General features: G+C 41.3%; 2 protein-coding genes across 4 annotated transcripts in view; one reads left to right on the top strand and one right to left on the bottom strand.

Annotated features, from left to right (window-relative positions):
* The window catches only part of flrt1b (fibronectin leucine rich transmembrane protein 1b), a 53920-nt gene extending 36991 nt beyond the window's left edge, over window positions 1-16929 (bottom strand). The window contains exon 1 of one of the 2 annotated variants that reach the window (XM_086018140.1): window positions 16812-16929. The gene's annotated coding sequence lies outside the window, so the exon portion shown is untranslated. Of the gene's footprint in view, window positions 1-8389; window positions 9219-16811 lie in introns of those variants that run through there. The other variant, XM_086018132.1, reaches the window with a different exon arrangement.
* macrod1 (mono-ADP ribosylhydrolase 1) overlaps window positions 1-27372 on the top strand; it is a 161092-nt gene that overhangs the window by 69730 nt on the left and 63990 nt on the right. For both annotated transcript variants that reach the window (XM_086018165.1, XM_086018155.1), the window contains exon 4: window positions 24846-24875. In XM_086018165.1, the coding sequence (XP_085874291.1) occupies window positions 24846-24875 (30 nt within the window). The remainder of the gene's footprint in view (window positions 1-24845; window positions 24876-27372) is intronic.

Raw genomic sequence — 27372 nt, 5'->3', positions numbered from 1 at the left:
CAGTGTTTTGTTGTCAAGGCAAAGGATTTGAATTACAGTTGCTTCACTGGAAATAACTCCAGACAATTGTCCATTTGAGGATTGCAGATAAAGGCACTATAATCTCGTGGGATTGAATAAAAATTTTAGGGACATTTTGTTTCTCGTGTAATGCAGTTTTATCTTTTATAGATTGCTAACCCGAGGAGATGCTGCCTTATTCTTTGAGAAGACACTTGAAATAATGTAGAGCTTGTACAGATTAGGATGAAGAATCCAAGCTTTAGTGCTCCGCTTTCACAAAAGACAACAAAACTAATCCGGGCAGACATTATGGTGACATGGTGAACACATTATCGTGATGCTTCGGGTTAGGAGATAAAAAAAAATAAACAAATCTCTGACAGCGGCAGTGTCTCTACATTTCTTTACAATTTCTCGTAGAAAAGGGAACCTTCCGGGTTTATCCTCTATGCAATTTGCATGTGAAAGGCTCTACACAATACGCCAAATGGACTGTGCTCGCAGAGTGGTGCTCCACTCCTCTGAGTGCTTTACAGTACTGTACATTCAGACATATTCAGAGATTGATTGAGGAATGTGTAAAAGGTTCCGACTTGCACGCAGTCACACACGGATCGGGCATTTTGGCCTGGGTTTCACTTGAGGCTCCAGGACACTAAAAAGCTGCTCCATAGGAACCATAAACCTCCTAACCACATTTTCAGCAATTTTTTAATAGTGTGGCATCAAATGCAAAATGCAAATAATTTAAGCAACATAAATGCTTATTATGTTTTCACTGACTTTGCATTATTTTGTTCATCTGATTTAGGATTACCTCATTTATATTTATGCCTCACTTGTTTGGTAGAATTTTGTGCAGATGTCATAGTGAACGCTATAAAGACTACAAGACAAAGTGTAGAGTAAGTTAACGTCTACGACAGAAGCAGAAGTAGAAAAAAAAACTGTCCTTCATATGAATTCATGGTTCATTTGCTTTTATTTTAGCACAAGCGTAATCTATGAAACCAAAACATTTATGTATAATACATCTGTTTTATTTTGTAATACATTTTAATTTCTTGCTTATTTGTTCTAAAATAGGGAAGAAGGAAGAAGACCTTTAAAGAGTATCACATATTAAATCACAATATTGAGTGGGGAAAAAAAATCTACTGTATTTATATAGGCAATTATTCCCAAAAAATTTAGGGGGGGGGGGGGGGGGGCGATTGTCGATTATTAACCCCCGCTAATATCAAGTGGTCACAGTACAATATTTTGTCCAACCCTGATTTACCATGAACAATATCTCATGTCATTCAATGATGACGTGGAGAAGATTCTTGTGCTGTACTATAATTCGTGATGGATGAAAAGTTGGCAATAATGCTGACAAACGCATTGTGGCTCCTGGTTCAGTCCGAACATCTGCAACAGACACATTGTTACATTGCTTTAGCCAAACGAGAAACAACTGTATCTCCTCAGCAGAAATACGCTAATTCCCTCAATATGTGGAATCTGTCATTTAAACAGCAACATGCCGCTGTGGTAGCGCACCTGTCTTATGAAAGCAAAAGAAAATGGTGAGCTCTATCCATCCATCTGCTGTGGTGCTTATTTGCCCCCAGCTGACACTTGGAGAGAGATCGAAACATCCCAGACAAAACGCCAGTCCATGTAGTGACTCACCAATCATTTTCAAGCACAGTCACTTCATACAGTCAATATTCAATAGTGCCTTGAGATACAAGGTTAATTCAGTCCATGATCACTCATTTCTCAAATAATTGTTCTCCAGTGTAATAAACGGAAATGTCATCAATCCGTTCCAGCCTGCCAACAAACACAAAAACCTTTTACAATGTGAATTTTCAGGCCAAAAAGCATCACGACGTTCCATCCCTTAGGAGGCACTGCATTAAAAAAAACGACATCATGGTGTAAAGGATATTGCCACACGAACAGAAACACTTCAGAAAACCATTAACAGTTTGTCGCTACATCTACAAGTATGAGTTAAAAATTCCACCATGCAAAGCGAAGCATTGCCAGCTTGAAAAAAAATCCAGTGTAAAAGTGTGCTGTGGTCTGACGAGTCCACATTTCAAATTGTTTTCGTATTATAAATTGCAAAATACGACCAAGCAGGAAGCAAGATTGGAAAAAAAGTCCACCTACAAAGCTTCAACAATTAGTGTCCTCAGTTCACAAATACTTATTGAGTGTTGTTAAAAGGAAAGGTGATGTATCACAGTCGTAAACATGTCCTTGTCCTTGCTTTTTAGGAATGTGTTGCAGGAATCAAATTCAAAATGAGAGAATATTTGCAAAAACAAACAACAACAACAAAGTTGATCAGTTTGAACATTAATTATTAAGTCCGTCGTATGTTCAATTGAATGAAACCCTGAGCATTGTCCTTACTAAGACAGAATTTTCGATGCGGCTTCTGCAGTGGGTATCATTGGATTGTGCGGGCATATCGAATGGCGTCCATATTCTTCTGCTTGTACTTTTGTCTTAACTTTATATTCCACTGTTTCTGAAAAGTAGTAATGTAATGTACAGTGCTCTCTGTATCTTACAGCTTGTACTTTACGTAGTTTAGCCGTACAAGCATTAAATCCGCGATTTTCATATATTGCGCACGCTATGCAGCTGCTTCCGAGGAGTGTGGCACATCTGTTTGTGAGGTCAAATGTCCTTTGTTGGAATCACATTAGCACCACATAAGCAGGCTTAGCCCGTTGTTTCTGAATGCTGCTATTAACGCTGTGCTCCTTCGAGTCACTTTAAATGATGACAAAGAGATAGTCAGCCACTACTCTCACGATACAAGAGCGTTCCCATTTCCTCTTAAAGAAAGTCCAATCAGGAATCAATAGGCAGTCATTCCAGTTGATAAAAGCAATGGGTTCAATATGCTTCCAATAAATTCCCTTCTCTTTTAAAGAGACCACGGGATCATAATGCAGAGAGTGAGCATCAACAGTATTTGTTGCGTCTCACTACTGACTTGGATGAAGACTAATTCTTGTTGTGAATCTTTAATAGAAGGAAATGTTAACAGCTTGCCAAAGAATGAGCATTGATATGCTCAGAAACTGCCCAGTCCTGCTTTCATCCTGATTAATTATTTACTTTTGCCGTGAAATATTCATGTTGAATGTCATGGCTTTAGGCGTGCACACAAAGCTGACAGTCTTTAAAAGGATGGAGCGCAGGCCGTGAAAAGGTAATTCCAGCACACTACTGTCTTGGAGCGCCTCGAGGTTTAGGAGGTGAGATTTTATTTGGGAAAATAATGAGCGGTAGACATCACAGAGTTGGATTTATTAGAAAAGAAGGTCATATAGCCTCAGGACAAGAGACGCACTGTTCAAAGTGCGGGAGACACCGACAGCATTCCTCTTCCTCTTGACAGCGTGCGGCGTCTGTCTGTGCTGCCGACTCGTGGCCTTAACCGTAACGTAGGAACAAAACTCCACCATGGGAACCACCATGGGAACAAGTGTCCTTTTGGAAAGGAAACGCTTACGTTTTGCCCCCTGTGATTGCCACTTTTCTATCTTTTAAGAATCACTCATCGCTGCATGACAAAGATCACGTGTCCACTTTGTGACGATTTAGACTTTTTAACAGCGTGCGTGTAATTATTCATCTCCGTGTGCTGTGTACTTTTGGCCAGCCTTTTGAACATTGAACAGCTGGTCACTGTACAGTATATACGTTGCAGGTATCTGTTATTCAGATTTGCCTGGTCAAAAACAGCTGCAACAGCTACTATCCAGTATGTCAGCAACATCACGCTTGCCGTTCTGTGTAATGAACGGGTTTGTCTTTACTGATATCTGCAACTCACATCTAGTAACTTTAGTTACTAGTTTTAACTGGACAAACTAAAGTAGATATCTGTAACAGAAATTAGGACTAGTCATAATGATTTTGGATATATGTAACCAGGGGCGGAGCTGTGAGACAGGTCCTCCCAGATTGACAGACTGCCCACCCAGTGAGATTCATGAAAAAATATATACTTTTAAATTTTTGTAATTTATGAAATTATTTTTGAATTTGTGTTTCGTTGTGTTTTTTTTAAAAAAAATTTTTTGTATTGAATATTAAGAATGACATAATTGTGGTTGTCTAGGAAAGATCTGAACTTCATATTATTCAGTTTGTCATTTTATTTGGATATACGATGTGTCGGGACAGGAGGATTGTGCTCAGTGAGGGAAATATTCAGGCCCACCACGTTCTGGCTCCGCCCCTGTATGTAACTGAGTTACACAATATCAGTTCATTCATATTCTGTAGTGGATATTTGCAACTCAATTGTATTGTTGAAGTTAGCTTTGCAAGTAACGATTATTTTAATATTTCCTCAATCGATGATTGGATTATTTTGTTGATTAATCAATGAATCAGATTTAAAAAAAACAATAGGACATTTCAAATTGAATGGTCAGAAAATGCACAAACATTGGTCAACAATTTTTTACAAAGTTTTAAATCATAGATGCAAATAAATTTACTAGATTTATTTGCACTGATTCCGAACCTGCCCTGATTTTTTTTCTCTAGCTCATCAGGTTTTATAATAATAATAATAATAATAATAATAATGATACTAATGATAATGACAATAACATATTAAAATAATATAACCGTCCCGGAAATAGATAGGCCGTTCAGGAAAATCCCCAAATGATCCTAAAATTCCCGATGGCCACCACTCCCCTGGTGGCCAGTAACTAAGTGTTACTTTTCGTGCGGCATGAAGACGTATTCGTAACGTTGAAATATCTGGACCATCATAAACCGACAACCTCTTGTTCTCCCGATACAAACGGAAGAGCTGAACCAAGCCTCGTGCACCAACGTCAAAATTAGGTTGTTAAATTATCTGTTTAACTATGAATACTAATTTCAGTCTGAAATATCAAGTCAAATTAGAGATGAGATGAGAAACATGCAAATGTATGCGTTCTGACACTTGATATTCATGTCACTATTGAAACAAATATTTGCTCTTCTCTTACTAAATCCGACCCATAAACCGTTTTTAGTGTCGTGTTTTTGTTATGTTTTTTTCTTGCTACGGTAATGAAATATACATGTTTTTCATTGGCCAGCGACAATCTTAATGTATCTTAATGTGATAAGTGCCCATCAACATAATCATCCCTCTCACTTTCTCGGATGTATCTTTCAAATAATTGTTTCAGTCAGCCCGTTTGCTTCCCTCGCTGCCATCATTGATGTTTGCAGCTGCGTCACCAGCTGTTTGCAGCAAATAAACTGTAATCAAGACCACCTTCAAGCCGACCCATTTGTTGAAGCACACTGCGGTACCGAACACAATGCGTGCATTCCGAGCACATCTTTTCGCATCCTGTTCTTACGATAATTTGTTCGGAACTCGTACAAAATGTTAAGTGCTGTATTGGGTTCGAATGGAACGATTATTTTCAACGTTACGTCTGCTGCCCTTGCTGTGATGTAGTCCTACCGTAGTGCATTCTAAAAGTATGGCTGCCATTGTGTGCTGAAATCTATTTTGCCATGAGGTATAAAATGTTGGGTCCTCAAACAATACCTTCAACAAACACGGCATACATTAAGGATCGTACTTACTAGTCGACTAGCATGACATCTACTTGTCGTTCATCGCGTTTTTTGCTTGAGGAGGATGCTGGGCCCTTCAGGCAACAAATGAGTGACCTAAATAAAATGAGTCCGTCACCTTCATTGATTTATATTGTCTTCTGTTTCCGAATGGGAAGCTTTGCTAAGTGAAGGAGAACCATTAAAATGGGGGGAAGAGGCAGGCTCAAGCAGGATTTTTAACAGTTTTCTAGCCCACACTATCAAAGTGGAAGGAGAGTAGGGAATTATTCCAGAGGTCTTTGGTTATTTGCAAACGCAGCAAATTCCCACCATGCAGAATCCGCTGCTGTGGTGGGCCTTGTAAGAGAACGGGTTTCCCCATTTGGCCAAGTTGTGCAAACGTTACCCGGCTGTCCCAGCAGCAAGCACGCCGATGGAGAGTTGTTTTCTTTTCTCTTTTGTGACTCTGGCTGGAACTACTGATTTGGCTCGAACAATGGATGGTAGTACAGAATAGCTGTACCAAAACATGTCAATGACATCATCGACTAGTCGCCGGACTTTCATCACACTAGCGTAGACTTAAAACAAAAAATCATACACGTCAATCAAGTCAAGCAACTCTTAGCGTACATGCTGTGTTTAAAATGCCATTTCTTCCCGTTTTTTTTCATCAGCTGTCATTTGCAATCTTTTTTTCTCCCCCGCTCTCCTCTCTCGCATCCTCCTTATACAAACTCAAAGCAAAAGCTCTGCTTTGAAAGACGCTCGAGAAAGATTGAGCCGGACTCGTCAGCTAAAGAGCCTTTGACAAGATGAACTTGCGGAGAATGTGGCACTCTGGTGCCCTGACTCATCTGCTCTTATAGCCATCGAAACCTTTACGGTAAAGAATTAGCAGACTGGCTGCCACCTCACGTCTACGAAGGCGAGCCAACCCTGAGAGCCCAAAAGACGCATCATATCTTTGATGACAGATAGATTTCCACTTCAGTTAAGTTTGTTTGGAATTTCATTGCTAAATTTTTTTTTTTGCTAAATTTGCTAAAATGTATAGTACATCAAATTCAGAATGCAGGACTACTATTATAGCTTTTTAGAGCATTTTTCATTATCATTATGAAGTAAACACTCCCACTTCTGGCCCACAACTCATAGTTTGGCGTTGTGTTTTGAAATATAGCTTTTATGACACCAGTCCTTGAACTTTTCTGACACACCCTTTGCATGGACTCCGATCCAAAATTTACACAGTACTTCGATATGCAGTACTGTATGTTGCTTTTGTGGCTCTGTTTGCTTAATCGCTGGATCGAGTTTTGCTTTCATGGTAAATTTTCTCCAAGACCTCCTTTTTATTAGTCAGACATTGACCTCATATATCCCCTCGGCAACCTAATTGCTCTGGCTAATTCAACAGTACAATAGTGCAAAGGCTGTTTAACGGCGTAATCTGTTAGAACTAATTCTTTGGCGGACAGTTAAGGACCACACACACACACACGCATACACATTAAGAACTGTCATCTTTATGTGTTTAACAGCCAGGACACCTTGCTGAACAATGTTTAAGGCCTATAGGGCATTAAAAAATGTCTTCAAGATGTTCTAGGCAGAACTGATTGATGTCTGCTTTGACTGACAAATGCAGCTGAATCCAATTTTTTTTTTAGTATCCTTCAATTTAGCAATCCCTGCGGTGCCTATTGTGCGTCTCCTTTTGGTTAATTGTGTTCGGAATGGAGCATTATGTAAGCAGCGCTCCTCTTCTACTGAATAAGAGGAGATCAAAAAGGGGGGTTGAGGCGAGGGGGGCATGGAGGAAGAGCGTTTGCTGCCATCTCCTCTTCTTCATTCTCACCACATACCCTCCACCGCACGACTTGCCCTGGATTCGCGCATTCTCCCCCCCTCACTCGGACATTACACCTCACCCAACTCATCTGGCCTATCACTCTTTAGCTTTTTTTTTTTTTTTTTTTATCAGTCCATCACACCACCCACCCATCCATTCCACTCTGCCTTTCTTCATTAATCCAGTGTCCTGTGCAGCTTTGGCGGGGGGAATCTCATTCTAATCTGGAGTCACACTACGGCCCGCGATGACTGCTAATCCTCTGATTGTACATCTGAGTGTGTGTTTGCAGCCTCAGATGAGTTGAGCAATGTGTGTGCGTGCGCGCGTGTGTGTAAGAGGAAGAGAGAGAGAGAGAGGTTGCAGGTGCTGCAAGTGGAACATAAGAAGGGCATGTCCATTGGGGAACACACAGACACAAACACACAATTTGTGTCACATGCACAAGCAGCAGCACGGATGAGAGAGAGAGAGGGGAAAAAAACCCACGCAATTGCTCAAAGTATTATCGCTCACTTTAATCTTCCCAACTGTCTCTTTTTCCTCTCCCCCCAGCCCTCCCTATATAAAAGCAGACGTGTTCCAATGCACGTTTCTCACGTTTAACATCAGTAGGTTGACAATAAAAGAGGAATAAAAGCTTCCAAAAAAGAGCAGCCTGCCTTCGGAAGCTCCATTAAGCCGACACGCATCTTACCTTCGCCCCCACGTTTCCCCCTTCACTTTGTGGCTCCCCCTGGGCTTCCCGTGTCAAAAGCATCCCCTAACTTAGCACACGTTCAATCGGCTCCTGCAAATCCCGATGAGCGACTTCTCTCCCGCTCCTCCGACCGCAGCACACGCAGCCCCGCGATGCGCACCATTTGTCACCCTCACCTTAAACCAGCACGACGTCGCAGCTGCGCTAAAGCGACATCAGTGAGACGCACTCACCTCGGAGGAAGTGTTTTCACAGCCGCGGTCCACTCGAGTCCACTTGGCTGCCCCGCAAGTCCACGACAGCGTCTCGTCATCGCGCACACCACAGTGCAGCCTCTTCTTCCTCCACCTCCTCCTCCTCCTTCTCCTCTTCCTCGTCAAAGGGCGCAGTGTCCCTCCCTGAGCGCAAAATAGCGGCGTGCGTGCGCCTAAAAAAACCCTCTTATTTTCTTCACCGGCTTCTTTAGCTTCGACGCGGATCACTTCTGGACCGGAACTTAAACCCGATGCGTTCAGGAGCAACTTTGGTCACCTTCAGCGCACTTTCTGCTCCTCCTCACTCGTCTGGTACCGGGCGAGTGCGCGCGCGTCCATGTAAGCGCGCTCGTTTTCCGCGCGTGTGTGTGTGTGTGCATTATGGACGCGCGTGTGTCCATGCGCGTATGCGCGCGAACCGTGCATTAACGTGTGTGTGCGTATGCACTATAGCGTGTACGCGTGTGCGTGCGTGCACTGTCCGGACGAGTTGTGTGTGCGCGCGCGCCTTAAGTATAAAAGTAATCCCCACTATATCGAGGTTCACCCATCGCTGCCTAGCTATATCGCAGATGTTTCAGTCAAACATAGTGTTCGTCTGTGGCTGTGCGCGTGTGTGTAATATGTAGTGCATGTGTGGACTGCGCATTGATGTATGTGAGCGTGTCTTTGTGTGTGAGTCAGGGCTATACGAAATTCAGAAGTGAATTTGAAAACCCTAAATTCCAATTCAAATCTTGAAATTGAATTTGAATTGAGGTGGCAAACAGGAAGCAGAATTGCAGTTGAAATTTGAATTGCAGGAACATCATGAACAAATTCATGATGCATGATTAAAGTGTATTTAACAATGACGCTTTACAGTGTATGAGCCTATATGTCATACAGATATTATTGTAAGGACTTTATGTACACAATACTTAATCATAGTAAAGAGTGGTAATGTTTTTTTTTTATTAACATTAAACGCCTACTCAGATCAAACAGATGATTCAAATGGTAAAAAACATTGAAATGGCTTGATATGATGCTTGGACAGGGAGTGTGAACGTGTAGTGCGGACAAGCTGTGTGTGTTTGTGTATATGTCTTTCTATCTGGAGTGTGTATTTGTACCTCTTGTGTGTGACTACAGTATGTTCAGCATGCATGTATGCGCCTTCATGTGTGTGTTTGTGTTTATAGTGCGTGTGCCTGAGTGTGTGTACGTACGTGTGCATCTGTGGGTCGCTCTACTTTTACTGGGCTCGATGAGCTCTGTTACAGGTTCAGCAGGTCGCCACGGTCTAGTGAGTACAACATCTTACTGAGTGTTAGTCTGACAGGTACACACGCACACACAAAGCGCACACACACACACATACACGAAATATCTGCTTTTAGGACTGACATGCAGCCAGTTTCGAGCCTCCGATGACAGTTGGTTTGAAGTCATATGGGATGCAATGTGTGTCACGCTTGCCAAAAACAATAGAAGACTTAATAAAAACACATATGCACTCGGTGACACTCTGCTGCAGCGGGGAAGTCATCTGTGGATCACTCGTTCGTTCATTCAGAATGGGAGCTTGATGATTTTTAGCTGCTGCAAGGACACATCAGTGTGCGACTTTAAGCCTTCACAAAAGCACACTTTGCCCCTTTGGGTGCTGTGTACTGTACACACAATACCCCACTCGCCAGACCAGGGTGTGATAAACATTCACTCCCATGCCAAGTTAAAAATAAACATATTTTAATGGGCACGCCTCAGAGCAGCCGTAGAGGCCCGAATGGGCCCCTCGGGGCTCGGCCCGGGTGCAGACTCATCACCAGCACCCTCTGGTGCTTTGCCTGGCTCAGCAGGACTACCAAATAGTGGTTTTCTGCATGTTTTTGTCACCCTGAGTGTGGGAAATGAAATCTTAGTCCCTGTAAAAATGTGTTTGCTGTCAAACACATGTCAAAGTAGCAGGTGGTGCGACAACCTCTATCCATTCGACCGTTGCCAATCAGGATCTTCAAGAAAGCCATTACCAAAGGCTGGAGGGCCAATTGCAAAGTTTCTCCTGATTATCACTTTTGAATAGAAAGTCAACCAATCAACAAACAAAACAAAAAATGAAATCTCATACACATGACTCAGTAAGCTGCAGTATAAGTCATTTTTGCAGAGGATACACAATATGTGCCTAAGAGTATTGTTATATATCATACATTCAATGAAGCACAATATGGCTTCAGAACAAAAAGGAAGCACATCAATGGCTCGGATTTAAGTAGTTGAACAAATAACAAAAGCACTGGATAAAAAGAATCATGCAATCGGAATATTTATTGACCTTGAATGTTTGAATTTGTAAAGCGCTTTGGGCACCATATGGTCTAGATAAATCGCTATGTAAGTGCATAGCATTTACCATTCAAAAAAGCATTTCAGATCATAAATCACTCACTTTTATTTAATAAACTGGATGATTACTGGATCAGAAGGGTAGCTGGGAACTGGCTAACTAGTTACATAGCAGAACAAACACAGTATTTAAACATGGGTGGGCATTTATCTGATGAACTTGGTGTCGCTTGTGGTGTCCCCCAGGGTTCAGGACTGGGTCCTCATCTGTTTGATATGTACATAAATGATATGATCAATGTATCAAAACTATTAAAGGTAATATTGCTTGCAGATGTACAAATATATTCTACAGTAGTGACAATTATAACAAACCTTGTGAGCCCAGTAACTGAAGAATTCAATACAATTAAAAAATGGATGGGTAATAAAACTTATTCTGAATCTAAATAAGACTAAACTATTGATATTTGGTAACTATAAAAGTAACCCTGCATCGATAATACATATAGATGGTGCACAACTAGAAAGTGTTAAGGACTATAAATTCTTAGGAGTAATAAGTGATAACAAGTTCTCATGGAATGCTCACATCAGACATATAAGAACTCAAATTTTCAAAAGCCTCTCAGTCATGAGTAAAGCAAAGCAATTCCCTTTCCTCCTCCTTTCATGATGCTCTCAGATCAGTGTACTGTTCCTGAGTCGTCCTTTACAGTATTAGGACTTTGTACTTTGTACAGATGTAACTTTGCCATTAGCGAAGCGAAATTAGTATGCCGTATTACATAAATGCGAGTTGGGGGTGGGATTTCATAAGTGTTCTGCCTCCCATTCCTTTTTTGAGCAGTAAATATAAGAGTTTTGTTGTTGCTGGTGTACATGGCGGTTGCTTTTTTGCCGCATGATCAGTTTAGCTTGATTAATGCATTTGCGCTGCTGTTTGGATTCTTGAATACATGAGATGTTTTGTTTTGTTCAAAAACAAACAAATAATCCCCCCCCAAAAAAATCTGTCGACATATGTTACTCACCCGTTTGTGTTCAAATATCCATTGTCGTGTTTGTCTGGGCAGTCCGAAAATGTTTGTTCAGTAGAATGTTGCTGTGCCACATTGAAGAGTTGTCATTGGTTCATCTGCGTGTTGATAAGATGGACTCCTTCAGGGACTTAACTGCCGTGAGTTATATTTTCATATCCTGGTGCGGCATTAAGAATCAAACATTAAATGAGGCTTCTAATTGTCATTTGAAATCGGGGTTGGTTCTTTCATTTGCTTCCACACTCCTCCTAATGAAAAATATGGCAGTCGTATTCCTACAGGAACTATTAGTGCAGTGACTGTTGCTGTAATTTATGGTCTAGTTATCCCTCACGGTATCAACTTAATGGCCCCGCAAAGGCAATTATTTTCTTAAGTAAAACTGGGTTAAACCATGTTTGTGCCACAATCTCCCAAATTCCAGATAAAAACACACGTCCTCTAAAATGATTTAGTGTCAAGGGGTAAGTCATTGCAGTACTGACTCTATGATGCTAATTGATTATGTAACTATCTCTGTGATCTAATTTCCCCCGCCAAGCATAAAATAGCAAAGAGTTTTTTTTTTTGCTGATTACCTTTTGTTGGTTGTTGCTTTTTTCATTACGAACGACGATGCAAAAAGCGATCAGCTGATTTCCGTGAAATTTTGTGAAGTGGTGGCACGTATGCTCAGGAAGAAACCATGTAACTGTATGAAAAAGTAGCTTGCTAACTTAAAAAAGTATTTATGGCACTCAGCAATGTTCTCACTTTTGTTCGAAGTATTTTCTCTTTGTTTCATTTGAGTCACCTTAAATGTATTCACTCTGCTACAGAATGGAAATGATCTGGTCGTGTCCCTCCATTTCTTGCATCTTACATAACTCTCCCTGATGCATAGAATAGACCTTGTGTTTGTCCCAAGTGTATAACCAAACATGCCAGCTTCCTTGTCAATAATGCCTAAGAAAGTGCGTTAACCTGGTGAACATCTACTGTAGGTAGATACGTTTGTTAGTGATCACCAAGTAGCAAATTCGTTTTGGCCATAAAGGCTGATATGCAGTCTACATGCAATAAAAGCAAAGTATGTCAACATGCTTTATTTGCAAGACAACAACATCCAAATCAATTATTTACTACTCTGTTCAGTTGCACTAAACTGCTTCAGGATATTTAAAGCAATATGAGCAGTCCTACCTCCTTGCATAATGGCCGTCAATCCAATAGAGCAAGCAGGCTTATAAAAGGAACAACTGAATTATCAAAATTATGCACACCACATAAATGGGAATATTGTGTATTTACTGTGACTGCCCCAGTAAGACTTTTAGCCCTCCTTGGCAATAGATTAACATTAGTTCAGTTATCCAGTTGCCACTTTATTGCTGTGTTTCATTCTTACACTGCCCAGGGTGTTGTTTGGGAATAAACAGGACAAACAGACACTATAGTAAATCCTGGCTGTTTGTGTCAAGTAAGGGACCAAGTCCCAAGTGTTACTCCTTCAAAAATATTTATATTTGCCAACAACACATAGTCTAAAACTATGGTCTCAAAACTTGGTTTTATCCGATCGGGGTTTTTGGGGTCAATCAGCGATCAGAAGTTTTGAAAGAAACAACACTCGATCACAGAAATATACCTATTTAAACGACTTGTGTATTTACTCTACAGTCGACCCTCGCTTTATCAAAAATGCACAAGAAAAAAAATCATTTAAAACCCCCAATATATTTAAAGAAACCACGATAAACATGTAATGTTGACATGTTTACATCTCCTTCTCTGATGTTATTGGAAAAAAATGCATTAACATGACCAGTCATTCGGGTGGCCAGGGCTTTTGTTGAAACTTTTATTACCTTGGTTCAGCAGCTGTAAACTAGTCCATGCACTTCCAAAGTACTTACCAGCTAAGCCAACTAGCCTACGTATGCTCCTTTTTGTCTTAAAAATGGTTTGCTCCACCTGATCCCTCCCACCGCTTCTCAATGGAGAAAAAATGTAGCTGATCAGAGTTCGGATTAAAATTATGATCGGATGCACTGTTTTCATGGACACAAAAATATTGATCCGATTAGGTTTTGCGTTTTCATGCAAGACACTTTTGAGAGGAATAAATTATTTTGACCAGAAGTAGTAGCAAAAGAAAAAGAAGCCGTAGCGACTTCCGTGTCAACAAAACATTGCTCTGTCCATTTGTGCTTTAAACATTAGTGTCATTTCGCATATTTTTCCCATTTGCGCGGTTACATCGAGTTAACACTTTCTAATGGGGCTGCAAATATACCAGTTCAGTCTTGCGCCTGCCATGTCTTTCGCTCGTTCTGCTTCGACTAGCTTCCGGAATAACAGAAACGCGTACACTGACATCACAGACATGCACGTTAAAGACGTTTTGTTCCGAAATTTCGAACTAAGTGTTTTCATGTGCACTGATCGGATTAACAATTGTCATAAACTACCTCTATCATTCGGAATAAAATATTGATCAGAATGGTCTTGATCGGGAAAGAATATTCCAAATGGATATCTGTCTTTGTGTATATTGTGAGGGAGGGAGGGACGGAGGGAGCGGGACTTCTTTTTATGTTGTATTTTGATGTTTTTATTGTACAGCACTTTTGAGTTGCATTTTTATGTGTGAAAATTGTGAAAAGTGCTATATGAATCAAATTTGATTTTATTTGATTTTAATTTGAATGGAGTGTGTATATAAACCATTTTATGGCAATCAATCTTTTAATCTGAATAAATGTGTCCATGTAAACGTAGCCAATGACAACATGGAGTAAAGACATGTGGCCCAGTTCTTAACTTCTACCACTCAATATTGATACATAATTATTATTACCTGGTGTAATTTCTGTTACTGTTCATGCTGTTAGGTAGGAGTTAGCTGACATGTTTTCTAGCTAGGAAAGGTTACAGGTAGTCAGACAATAACACTGTTCAATGTCATTGAAACTCATATTTTGTATGTGTGTGTGTATGGGCACGCTTTTTGAGTAGTTAAGTGTGAAATCCTCAACACCCCTCGCAGTCCGAAGGCCCCCCTATTGAATGTGCTCTGATACCCAAACTGTCAGCCCCCCAACTTCTGATCCTAGAATCGCGTCTGGTGTTTTACCATGAGTTTTTGCCCAATTACGACAATGCCCCGGTGCAAGCTTGCCCATATTTGGAAGTGCTTGCGGAGCATCCAACCAGTAAGTAACAGTAGGGAGTCTTTTCCCGCTTGTTGGTCAATTGCCGTTAGCTCTCTGAAACCACTCAGCCAGCACCTCTTCTATTAGATGCGTATTGAAAAAGGTTCAATTCAAGAGCAGCGGCGTTCCGTCCTTGTGGATTTGCAGCACATACGCCGCACATACATTGTATGCAGTGGACAACTTCCACTAACAATGCAGGCTAAACTTTGCTTTTGTGCTGCAACTGACAATTACTCTGGTTAAAAAAGTGTTATTATATTTTTTCAATCAGAGATGCAAATAAACTTTAGTACATTATTTTTTTTGTGCTGAGTCTGAATCTGCCATATTTTTTTCTCTAGCATATCATGTTTTCATAATAATGATAATAATACATAATAAATAATAATAATTTCTTTCAACAATCATAAACACATGTTTTAAATGTAAATAAATCACCTTCTGTGACTGGAATAACTACATTGATGTTGCTTATAGAACGCAACATTTCTCTGGTCATTTGTATCATGTGGAGCAGGAGTCAGATAATACGCACTCATACTGTCAGTAAATACTTTGTACAATGTATGCATTCATTAAACACACACACACACACACGCACACGACCGCCCCCCCCGACACACACACACAGTGCAGAAAGAATCAATCCTGTGACACTGTCGCTCTTAACCCATTAAGGCTGGGATCGCCTAACCGCGTTTGTACCACTAGAGCCGGGAGCACTGTTGCGTCTTTGTACCTTTACAGCCGGGAGAGTGGATACGTCTTTTTTTTTTTTTTGTATCCAATTCTCGGTCTCATAGTCAATAAAATGCGTCAGAATGTACACGTGGCGTTGTCGTGAGCCCTCTGAGTATGTCCTGGAATTTTTTCAAGCAGTAATGTGGAAGGGTAATTACCACTTGATTAAAAATTTAAATTAAAAATTAAAAATAGTGCTTCTCTTGCACTGACACCTCATTTTTACATTATGATTGAAACGGTAAATAATAATAAGCTGAAGCCTGTGTAAAAGCCACATGTCTAAAATCTCAAATTCGTTTGGAATTGTTTCTGCTACAGGGTCTGAGGTATCAATTATTTTGTAGGTGTTGAATATCTGGGAAAACGTCAGGTTTTAGAGGGTGATTCTATAGTCGCCCATAGGTTTTAGGGAGATGTTGAGACAGGCGCTTTAGGCCTTAATGGGTTAATTAACCTTAATTAAAAGTGGACGAGCTTGTCGTTAGCGTTTCTCCCTTTTCTCCCTTAAGGACACTTTGACACAATTGATTGACATTGTCAATGATGGCTAAAAAGCAAAGGTGCCAAAAAAAGTGTCGTTGTTTGGCCACCGAGTCACGGGGCGAGCAGGAAGCAGCAGGCACAAGTAGGAGTACACAAACAAGTTGCATTGGGGCTTTGGGAATAAGACGGAGGCAGAGGGAGAAAAATAAGGTGGAGGGCTGCACAATTGCAAAGAGAAAATGCTACTGTAGGAAAGCTTTGTATTAAGGAGATTGGAGCTTTTTTTTTTTTAAATGAACTATAATCATCATCATTATTCCTAATTTAATCCACTATTCAAACACACGCCCACACACACCCACACGCACGCACACACGCACACACATTGTTGGGAGCCAAGCATAGGATGAGTGTTTTGTCCCCTTCCATCCTCTTTGTCAAATCAACATCTTCCCCATGCTCCCTACCATGTTTAAGGTATTTAGCTTGTGTCCTTCACTGAGGCATCAATCTCTCAAGCCCCCCAGCCTTCATCCCTCCATCCCTCTTCCTCTGTACACCCCCCTCCCCACCAACCCCCACCACCTCATGGAGATTACTTACCTCCCGTGAAAGAAATACACTCCATCTTGTTGTTTTGTGTTCCAGGCAAATTTAGTCCTGCGTCTTCCTCTCTCCACTCTCAACTCACTTTCACTTCATCCCTCTCCCGCTCGCGCGCTGGCTCACTCAACCCCCCGCCCCACCACTACCACCACCCCGCCCCGTCCCCCGACACCTCTCCTCCCCTACTCGCTCTCTCTCCCCCCTCCAGATGTACTTGTATAACTTATCACCCTGATGCGATAATTGGTGTGTCTTGGCAGCACGCTTTATTTAGCCGCTGCACCATAAGCTATCCCGATTAGTTTCGTAATACTGCTAAAGGAGAAAAAGTGTTTAAGTGTTGTAGTTGCAGGCTACTTTTTTTCGATTTGTTGCGTGTACATGAAGCTACACGTGGATTTAAACAGATGCTGTAACACTTGCCCACCCCAAGAGTAATGGCGTTACTCCCTCTTTCTAATTAACTAGGTTTCAGTAACAAACCTTAGGGCTTTAGCGTTGCCATGGTTACCCACTGACACTGTCTGCATTTGAATGTACTGTATGCGTGTCCTGCAGTAGTCACTGTTTGGGTGTCTTTGTTTTCGCCCACTGGACTCCCAGGCAGATTCTGCCTCACACGCTTATGTTTCTGCACAAGCGGCCATTGATGATTGAACGTAAATCATCTTACACGTGAGTGCAGAATCTGGGGAACAAAACTATAAGAGATGGCTGAGAAAATCAGGAAAGGATCTTGATTGATTGGGCGAGCTTGATTCAAGCTAACACAGTAATATCTCACACAAAAACTGAATGTAAAATGATGCCAGACTAATAATTGAACAATATTTTTTCAAGTACAACATTGTAATATTTTAATCTTTTCATGTGGCTTCCCGTTTTACACCACTGCCGACTATGTATAACCAAAGTAGTAAATGAATAAATTAATTGCTCTGACATTGTCAATTAGGGATGTGCATAATAATTGGTTTGTCGAGTGGTTCCAACTTTTCACACCAGACACCACCTCAAAGAATACTTAGCTATCCAAGTCCTTCCATAATGGCCAACAGCTCAAGCGTACGTCAAAAACAAGACATTGGTTTTATTAGTTAAAAGTCTGTTCATTATTTTAAGTGACAGTAAGATTATATGCAGTTTGAATATTAAGACTTTATTCAAATATAGGAACTGAAAAACAGTACTTAAATAATTCAATTAAGTTATGTTGTGCATAAAATCTAAATAAAAAATGTACTACATACAGTTAAAGATTAAATGATAATGTATTGTACTATTGTACTACTAAGTTAATGTGACTTAACTGTACCTAAAAAATGTATTTTGCATGAAAAGTAAAAAAAAAAAAGAATTCAATTGTGTCCATTGTGTGATAATTAATTAAGCACAATGGAGTGCAATACTTTCCTATAACTAGCAAAGACGCTATTGATTGTCATCTAGTTTGTGCATTTACCATTTAAAGAAGATTAAAGTGGAATTTAAAGTTGAATTGGGGTAAATATAATTAAGATATGAGTGAGTGAACTCTATTAGTTGATTTTTATTTATCCAAGGAAATAAAATCCACTATAACACTGATGTCAATCTAAAGTTAGCATTATGAGCATACGATGCCCTGACCATTGTGAGTATGTCTCCAGTGAAACATCTGGACTGCTAAGTGCTGAATCTGAATTGCATGACTGGAGAAGGAGCTACGCAATAAAGAAAGATTCTGGCTTTGATTGAGAAAAATCTGCCACGATCTTTTCATCATTACCTCCTCTTCCGTTGGCACTTCACATATCTCCAGATTGTCTTTTGTGAGACGACTGCATGTTGCACATTGCCGTGAAACCGCACAAATGGGAATAATCCTCAGGCAGTCTGTCCTTGAAAGCTCTTCAGCTCGGATATATTTCTAATTGCTAAAAGGCGGTGGTTGTCTTAAGAATGACATAAGAGAGTCCCTAATGGTAATCACCATTCAACAATGTGCAGAATTCTTCCCCTCTCCACACCACCTTGACTGTAACGGCCTGGATAAGAATGCCTTTATTGATCCCAGAGTGGGGAAATGTTCAGTCTTACAGCAGCAAAGATATAGGTCACACAGGGACGGCGGCATAATGTAGCCATTAATGTATAACATTGACAGCAAACATTCAGGATCACACCTATGTAAATATACGCAGTAACATGTCTATATACACATGTATATACACACCAACATACATCTACATAAAAAGTATGAGGAACACTCATTTTAGCCTGTACATAGTACAGAGGAAAAATACAATTAAGTAAGTGACAGTGCTGTAGTGCTGTAGTGAAATGTAAGGAACAGCATTGGATAAAAATAAAACTAGACTAACAGTAGTGGGGAATGTTGAATATTGCACGGTATTACAGTAGTGGGGAATGTTGGGTATTGCACGATATGAGCTCAGGTGCAGGACTGCACAATTGCATTAATGTCCGCCAGTTTGTAGGGACTACACAATGTTCTTGTTAAAGAGTCTGACAGCAGCAGGCAAGAAGGAACGGCGGAATCTCTCCTTTGCACAGCGAGGGTGTAACAGTCTGTCACTGAAGGAGCTGTGGAGTGCTGTTAGGGTGCCCTGGAGGGGGTGGTCCGGGTTGTCCAGCATTGATGACAGCTTGGCCAACATCCTCTTGTCCCCCACCGAGTCCACAGAGTCCAGGGAGTAGCCCAGGACAGAGCCGGCCCTCCTGACCAGTTTGTCCAGCCCTCCTGCCCAGGTGACCACTCCCTGGAAGATGACCGATGCAACCACCAAGTCATAAAAGTTCCTGAGGAGTGTCCCCTGAACCCCAAAAGACCTCAGTCTCCTGAGTAGGAAGAGTCTGCTCTGACTCTTCCTATAGAGGGCGTCTGTGTTGTCGCTCCAGTCCAGTTTATTGTTCAGATGAACACCCAGGTACTTGTAAGTTGAGACTCTCTCAACATCTGTTCCCCGGATATTCACTGGTGCAGGTGAAGAGTGCTGGTGCCTACCGAAATCCACCACCATTTCTTTGGATCTCCCCGCATTGATCAGGAGGCGGTTCTGCTGGCACCAGTCCACAAAACCCTGTCTCCCAATAGGGCGGGTTGGATGGTGTTGAAAGCACTGGAGACATCAAAGAACACGATCCTCACAGTGCGCCCCGCCTTCTCCAGGTGGGAGAGTGAAGTGTGGAGGAGGTAGATGATGGCATCATCCACACTGATGCTAGGCTGGTATGCGAACTGGAGTGGAGTGGGTCCATTGAGGAGCTCACCAGGGGGCGCAGGTGGACAAGGACCGGTCTCTCCAGGGTCTTCATCAGGTGAGACAGGATTTGAGGGGCTGGGGGCTGATGCCATCTGGACCCGTTGCCTTCCTTGCCTTCATCTTCCTCAGCTGGTTCTTCTCCTGAGATGTTGTGAAGGCCAAGGCTGGGCAGGAGGGAGTGGTGGATATCTGGTGTAGCTGGGAGCTGGAGACTGTGGAGAAAAGGGGGGAGGGGGTGACACACCCAGCAGGAGGAGTAGGTGGAGGCTGCAGCAGGAGAGACTGAGTGGGGTCAGGCATCTGATGGAACCTATTGAAAAAGAGCTTCAGCTCATTTGCCCACTGCAGGTCCCCCCCAGTGCGGGTCTTGGGTTGTCCGTGGCCTGAGATGGTCTTCAGGCCCCTCCAGACTCCCCTGGCATTATTCTGTAGCAGCTGCTCCTGCATCTTCTTCCTGTAGGACCTTTATCCCTAGATAGACCAATCCGATGTTGGCCAACTGTGACGGACGTTTACCCCCTGTGGCGTCGCGTCGGCTGTCGGCACGTCACGCTGGAGGAATACACCGCAACGACAGGCAGCGAAGCTGACCATGCGTTACCTTCTGCGCATGCCTGAGATGTAATACCCCTTCATACCATCAGCGGCGGTAGTCACTATTTTTCATTGTTAGAAATATCCAACCGGGGGCGGATTATAAAAACGTAAACAATGCATTCAGCTATATTCTTCGCTCACGATGAACTCCCACGCGAAGTAAACCATCACGTTCTTGACACGGTATTGTGAAATACTTACATTGTCAACCCTCGGTCTTGTACTTGTAAGAAGATTAAGGCAGCAAAGGCATTTATCCGTTTATCTGTTTATCCGCATTTGTCACTTCCCTTTGGTTCGCAGCTAACAGCCAATCAGAGTGACCAAATGTCACGACTCACGACGCCGATTCAACATGCGAAAACGCCCACCAGACGCTTCCTGACGGGTTACGACGCTACGACATTGGTCACTAAACCAATCAGAAGGTGCAATCAGACGCCACGACACTTCACGACCTCCGACGTCGGATTGGTGTATGTAGGCCATAAGATGAGTGCCCCCCTCAATGATTCTTTTAGGCTTTCTGCTAATTTCGAGCCAAACACAGGCTGCAGAATCAAAGCACATGCTTTACTGTGAGATTGCAAACTTCTACACTAATGGCAACATTGCAGTTTATAAAGCTTTGAAGATGTTTTGAAAAAATACGTTTGAGAAGCTGTAACTGTTTGCTCTCCATAGTATACAGTATTGATTTTTTTTGGGGGGGGGTGGAGGGAGTGGTTCCTTTCCTTATACAGACATGGTTGGATGAATTTGGTGAGGAATAAATCAAACGTATTCCCACAGACACACTTTAGAACCATTTATATGGAGCTTGCGAAATTGTAAAATGAGATAGTGGTAGTTTATCGAAGTTGGTTGGCGGAAACGCTACCGGAAGGCCGTTTAAAATGATAGTCAGACCGGTCTATAGGCGATTACTATTTGGTCCGCCCGGACAAAAAGGCGGATAGAGGGATGGCGGAAGGGTACTGTAGGCGGGAGGCGATAAACGTACCGCCAATTTTTAGTAAAATGCCCAGGTCTGCCTGTGACCATGAGGCGAAACAGTAGCGGTGTGAAAAAAAATCAAAGTCTACATATATATTTGGTCGCATCAAACGTTAGACAGTCTCTGATTAATCTAAATAGGTATAAATTGGTGTTTATAGTTTTGGCCAATTTTGTCACCTGCTTGTCAAATTCAGTCCTATTACTCAAATGAGGAGTTTCGGCACAATACATCAATGATATAAACATGCCTGAGATGGATCTATGCATAGTTTTATAGTGAAATATGTGTATTAGCAGATTTAGAGTTGAAAAAGACTGAATCTGACATTTTTGTTTGAGAGAGTTAAGACAAGCAAATAAACCGATTTGGTGGAATCATTCGCTGTGGCGACTCCTGAGGGGATAAGCCGAAAGGATAACAACAACAACCAATGTAAAAAAACATTTTTCTATTGAACCTAATTTAATGTTTGTTTGTCTGTGTGTGCCCTACAATTGGCTGGCAATCAATTCAGGGCGTACCGTGCTTACTGCCCGAAGACAGTTGGGAACCTTGTTGGAATAAGCGGTTTGGATAATGGATGGATGGATGACCTCAAATTTTTCTGAGTTTACTGTTAATTCACATTTTATTGTACCTTAATTACCAGAATTTTACAGGTAATTCGCATTCTTCCGCATTGATATCCAAGCTTCCTATTGAAAAGTTTCTCCAACTATATCTGCTCGTCACCAGGGGATGAATGGGGCACTAACTAGAGAGGCTTTACGCTTTACATTAGGTTGAGCTGTACTTCATTGGATGTGGATGCTCCAGAAGAGACTGGACCTGAAATACAGTAATGTTACGCAGTCACAATAAATTCCGTCCATCCCCACCAAATCAAGCTGCAAATTAGAGCGCACGACGCAGAAAAAAAAATGAAGTGTTAATAAAATTAATGAGGCATGGGGAGGATGGTGAACATGGTAAAGAGTGGAGTAATTTGATGAATACAGACAGTGGTGGGATTTTGTCTTTTGAACTAACTTGTCTGATGCATCGTGGACGACTGGCAGCAGGCCTCCTGGCAAAGGGTGACTCAAACCAGGAGGCTCCCTTGTGAGTTTGCACTTAACCGTCCCATGTGGAGCGATTATCCACTTAACAATTGTCTGTTATTGTCGCGGCGTATCAAATTTAATCCACCAGCAACGTGGTAATTTAAGATTTTTCTAAGGGATGCGCTACAGCAAGTCTTTTTAACCGCAGGACTACTGCTGCCATGTTGTAATGATGGAAAATTACACTCTATTCAAATAGACTTGCTTTGAAGGAAGGAGGCAGTAGATGTACATTGGCCATTGGGGTCACTAGCCTCAAACCGTCATTGGCCTACTTGGGGAAAAAACCCTACTTGTGTCATTGACAAAATTGGCTTCTTGTTATTCCCATGAAAAAGCCGCAGTATGGCTATTGTTATGACCGCTAGACAAACTGAACAATATTGTTTGCCTTTTGCTTCTTACAGAGTTGTTTATTTTCAACACGTAGGCCCAGTGTGATTTTATTCATTAACTTTTTCGGCTCATATCGCGCATTGCTTCTCAGTACGCAGTGATGGGACGAGGAGCCTGCTGATTCTTATTACACTGAATTACACTAGCGGTGCCAGGTGATTTAATTATATCGCTGTGTTTGGGGGTGGACAAAACAGCAGTACTGTGGACTCTGAAGATCGGGGCTGGAAAATACTTTTACTTAACCTTTGCTGGACCTCTTGTGAAACATAAAAGAGGCTTGGTTAGGTTCTGGGGCTGCTCTGCTACATCTGGCGCAGGGTGCATTAAAAGCCCAAGACTGTCAAGGAATTCTGCAGCAAAATGTGCTGCCTATTGTTCTACCGCTTAGTTAGGTGACTTCTGTTCATTTAAATGTAAAACCAATAAAGCAGTGACACGTTTCTTTTTTCAACCTTAAATGTCACAAAGTGTAGCAAGAAGTTAAACACTTCGGTCAAAACAATAACACTCTGGAATCTTATGGCTGTTACCTCCTGTGCATTCTAACTCATTCGCTGGTAGCTGTTTTCAAAGCAGAGTTATTGGCAGGTGTTTTAGAGCATTTTGACTGTTCTTTCAAAATAGTAGACTCTATTCTTTCACTGTAAAAAAAATGTCCCAAACTTTTTTTGTTCTTTAGTAATCAGCTTCAGAACATGGGTTGGTTTCAGCAAAAATATCTCTCTTGTCTTAGCAAAAACTGGGGTGAAAAAACATGCGACTTGGACGATAAGATCTTTGCTTTTGTGATGCCTCAAACTAATAACAACAAAAACAAGATTGATAGAGGGATGGCAAAAGAATTCATTTATAGATAGACACCTAAGAAACGCAACATGAGCGTCGCTGACTCGCCACGTGACTAGAGTGTGCCTTTTTCACATGGTGGTCACCGTGAACCCCGTCATCTTTTCTCACGATTGCGATATCTTCTACCTGCTAAGAACACATACTTTGTTTATAACATACATATACTGTATATACTTTGTACAAGTGTAAGGTGCCTAAACTTGTCAGACGTCCAACTTGTTGGCGTTTCACGCCGTCAAAATTGATGACAAGCTGAGCTTCACCCCTATAATCTTTATTTTCTACTCAAAAGCTGTGCTGATCTCAAATCCAAAGAGATGCAACAGCGACATCTACAGGGATGTGTTAGTCATTACAGTGGTTTACTAACATTTCACAGACAAGCTAGACGGGACCCTCTTCAATGCCTACCCTTTGAAAAGCCCTGATTAAGTCCATTTGTGAGTAAACTGAAAGGAGATTCTTTCAGAATTTATATTTCTTGTGACATTGTTGTTGAGTGGTGTGCCGTCTAAATTTCAAAATGAGGGCCTTGGCTCAATAAATGTTGGTGAATAGTACTTTAGGGATTTTAATGTGCTCAGTAGAGTACTATAAAGTTGCACCAGTGCAATCTAACTATTCCAATTTGGAAATAAATATGAATTATTACATACAGGTTTTTGCATTTGATAAAACACACAATTTAGATCCAGAGAGCTTTTTTTTGCGCGATTAAACTCCAAAGATGCTTTGATCTACGATTGTTTGTTCTTATTTTGATGAATGGACTTGTATGACGATTAATGGTAATTGGTTCCCCTTGTCTGTGTTTCAGCAAACCAGACTCTGCTCGGAGGAGGTGGAGGTAAGTCATAACTCGTCTAAACTGTTTGTTTCAGTCATAAATCGTCTCAAGTGTTTGTTGGAAGTCTGATTGGCTTTGTGGTGAAAGCAGTCCATTGTGGGCACCAAATCATTCAAAAATCTTTTCATCTTTTCATTTGTTGATACAGTGCAGTTTACTCTCTGAGGATGCGTTTGGTGGCATTCTGCTCTTTGCTGTCCGTCTTTCCGCTCGAGGGTGCGTTCAGTCGATAGTCATTAATGGATGTGGAGTGTTGTGGTTATAAACAGTCATTTTTCAGTGTATTGTCGACTCAGTGCTTTGCGACGTGTGCGTAATGTCGGGAGTCTGTGGTTAATCGATACTTGTAATAAATCTCTTCTTCTAATGCGGCAATGTGCGCAATGGCTGTTTGGTGGGACTTGCAAATTTGGGAGTTACTGACCCTTTGAATATGTGTGTTGTCTTCATTTTGTCGTTTGAAATTTTGCAGCATCAAACCTGCATGTGTCTCTGACAATTTTATTATAATTAACAATAACTGGAATTAAAATTGAAAAAGCATTTTCATTCAAGAAACAGACCAGTTAAAATTCATTTTCCAGCATTCGATTAGTGGACATGTATAAAAATATGATAACTGTAGTCTGAAAATATTAGAACAAAACTCGGAAGCGTTAATATGTCTATGTATATTAATGTGGCAATGCTTGAAATGCGAAAAATAATGACATTCATAACCCGCATATTATTTTGTGGATTTTTCTTTCTGTTTTAAGGTTTAAAAAATACTAGGACAATACTAAGGACAAAGTAGTGTAAAACAGTCCACTGTCTTCCTGTAATTAATATATTTATCATTACATAAGTGTTAAGGGCCCAAAAAAGAAGTAACTTTATCCACACAAAATCCACATTGGTCAGGCCCCATTTCACAAATAATTACAGAATTTTTTTTTTTTAAATGTAGTATTACACTCTAGAAATACAGTAAATCTGCTCCATCATGGGGGGGTTACATTCCAGAACACCCCTGCAGTAAGTGAAATCTGTGTTATAGAAATACACCCCAGGTATGTATTTCTTATAGCATTTACGGCACTTAATTTTTTAAAGGTTTTTAAACACATATTAAACACGATACAAACACATTAAAACATGAATTATATATTAAGAGAGCGCAAGATACGCCGAACTAAAGCTGTCTTATTTGTCGTGTGAAATTGACCGTCGAAAAAGTCGCCCAAGAAACGACTCGTGTTAGGACACATAGAATTACATAGGATAGAATTACATCACATAGAGCATGGGAAACGCAAACGTGATCACAGCGAGGCAAGCAGCGCGCTATGCGTCTTCTGCCAGACAACGACTGACAATCAGCAACTGCCAAAACGATAGTGATTGGCTGAATCAGTGCATATGAATGTTTTATCGTGACTTGTGGGATTTAAACTCCAACAATGCCGCAAAATCCCGGCAAATCAGGTAGATACAAAATTAATAACATATACACACAAAAAAAAGTGAAATACCAGAACCGCAAACCTGGAACCCGCAATGGAGGTGGTTTTACTGTACGCCGTATTTGAAGAAACTGAAACTAATAGTAAAATTAATCCATTAAACTAAGACAAAGCATTATAAAAAACAACAACTAACCAATCTGCTCTAAAAACGAATTAAAACTAACTGAATTTGAAAAAAACAAATGATAAAATGAAATAAAAACTAACTATAACGAACAATCCAAAACTATTATAACCCTGGGCAAGGTGGTCGACTGGTTAGCACATCTGCCTCACAACGCAGAGGTCGTGGGTTCGATTCCGGCCACGGGCTTCCTGTGTGGAGTTTGCGTGTTTTCCCCGTGCCTGCGTGGGTTTTCTCCCGGCTACTCCGGTTTCCTCCCACATTCCAAAAACATGCACGGTAAGTTGATTGGACTCTCTAAATTGCCCCTAGGTGTGATTGTGAGTGCGAACGTTTGTTTGTCTCTGTGTGCCCTGCGATTGGCTGGCAACCAATTCAGGGTGTCCCCCGCCTACTGCCCGAAGACGGCTGGGATAGGCTCCAGCACGCCTGCGATCCTTGTGAGGAGAAGCGGATTGGTTAATGGATGGATGGATATTATAACCTTGGTCTGTGTAGGCTTCTTCATTAGCATGCTCCTACAAGTCTCGTGTGTTTGGTTGAAGCAGTAAGTCTTCATATATATACACACAAACACACATAAAGAACTCTCACTGATATATACCAGCCAGGCCTCGAGCCATAAAAACAGTCTCTTTGTTGGTTCGCACGTACATGCACGTAGATGCACTTGAGTGGCGTTGTTTGATGTCGTCTTGAAAGTCCCTGATGGGTCTATGAAGACAGATGGTTTCTAGAGGCCCACACACACAAACATAGACACCCACACTTCATTTGTGCCGTGTGAATTCATTAAACGTGTTTACATTCTTCGCTCTGGTTTAGTTACTCTCACGTTTAGGTACGTTTAGGTACGTTTAGGTTT

This window comes from Filicampus tigris, chromosome 2 (assembly GCF_054856515.1).
Source record: "Filicampus tigris isolate MCC_2025a chromosome 2, RoL_Ftig_1.0, whole genome shotgun sequence".
In the NCBI taxonomy this organism is placed as follows: Eukaryota; Metazoa; Chordata; class Actinopteri; order Syngnathiformes; family Syngnathidae; genus Filicampus; species Filicampus tigris.
Note: the sequence above shows the minus strand (reverse complement) of the source record. Positions and strands in the feature narration are given on the sequence as shown.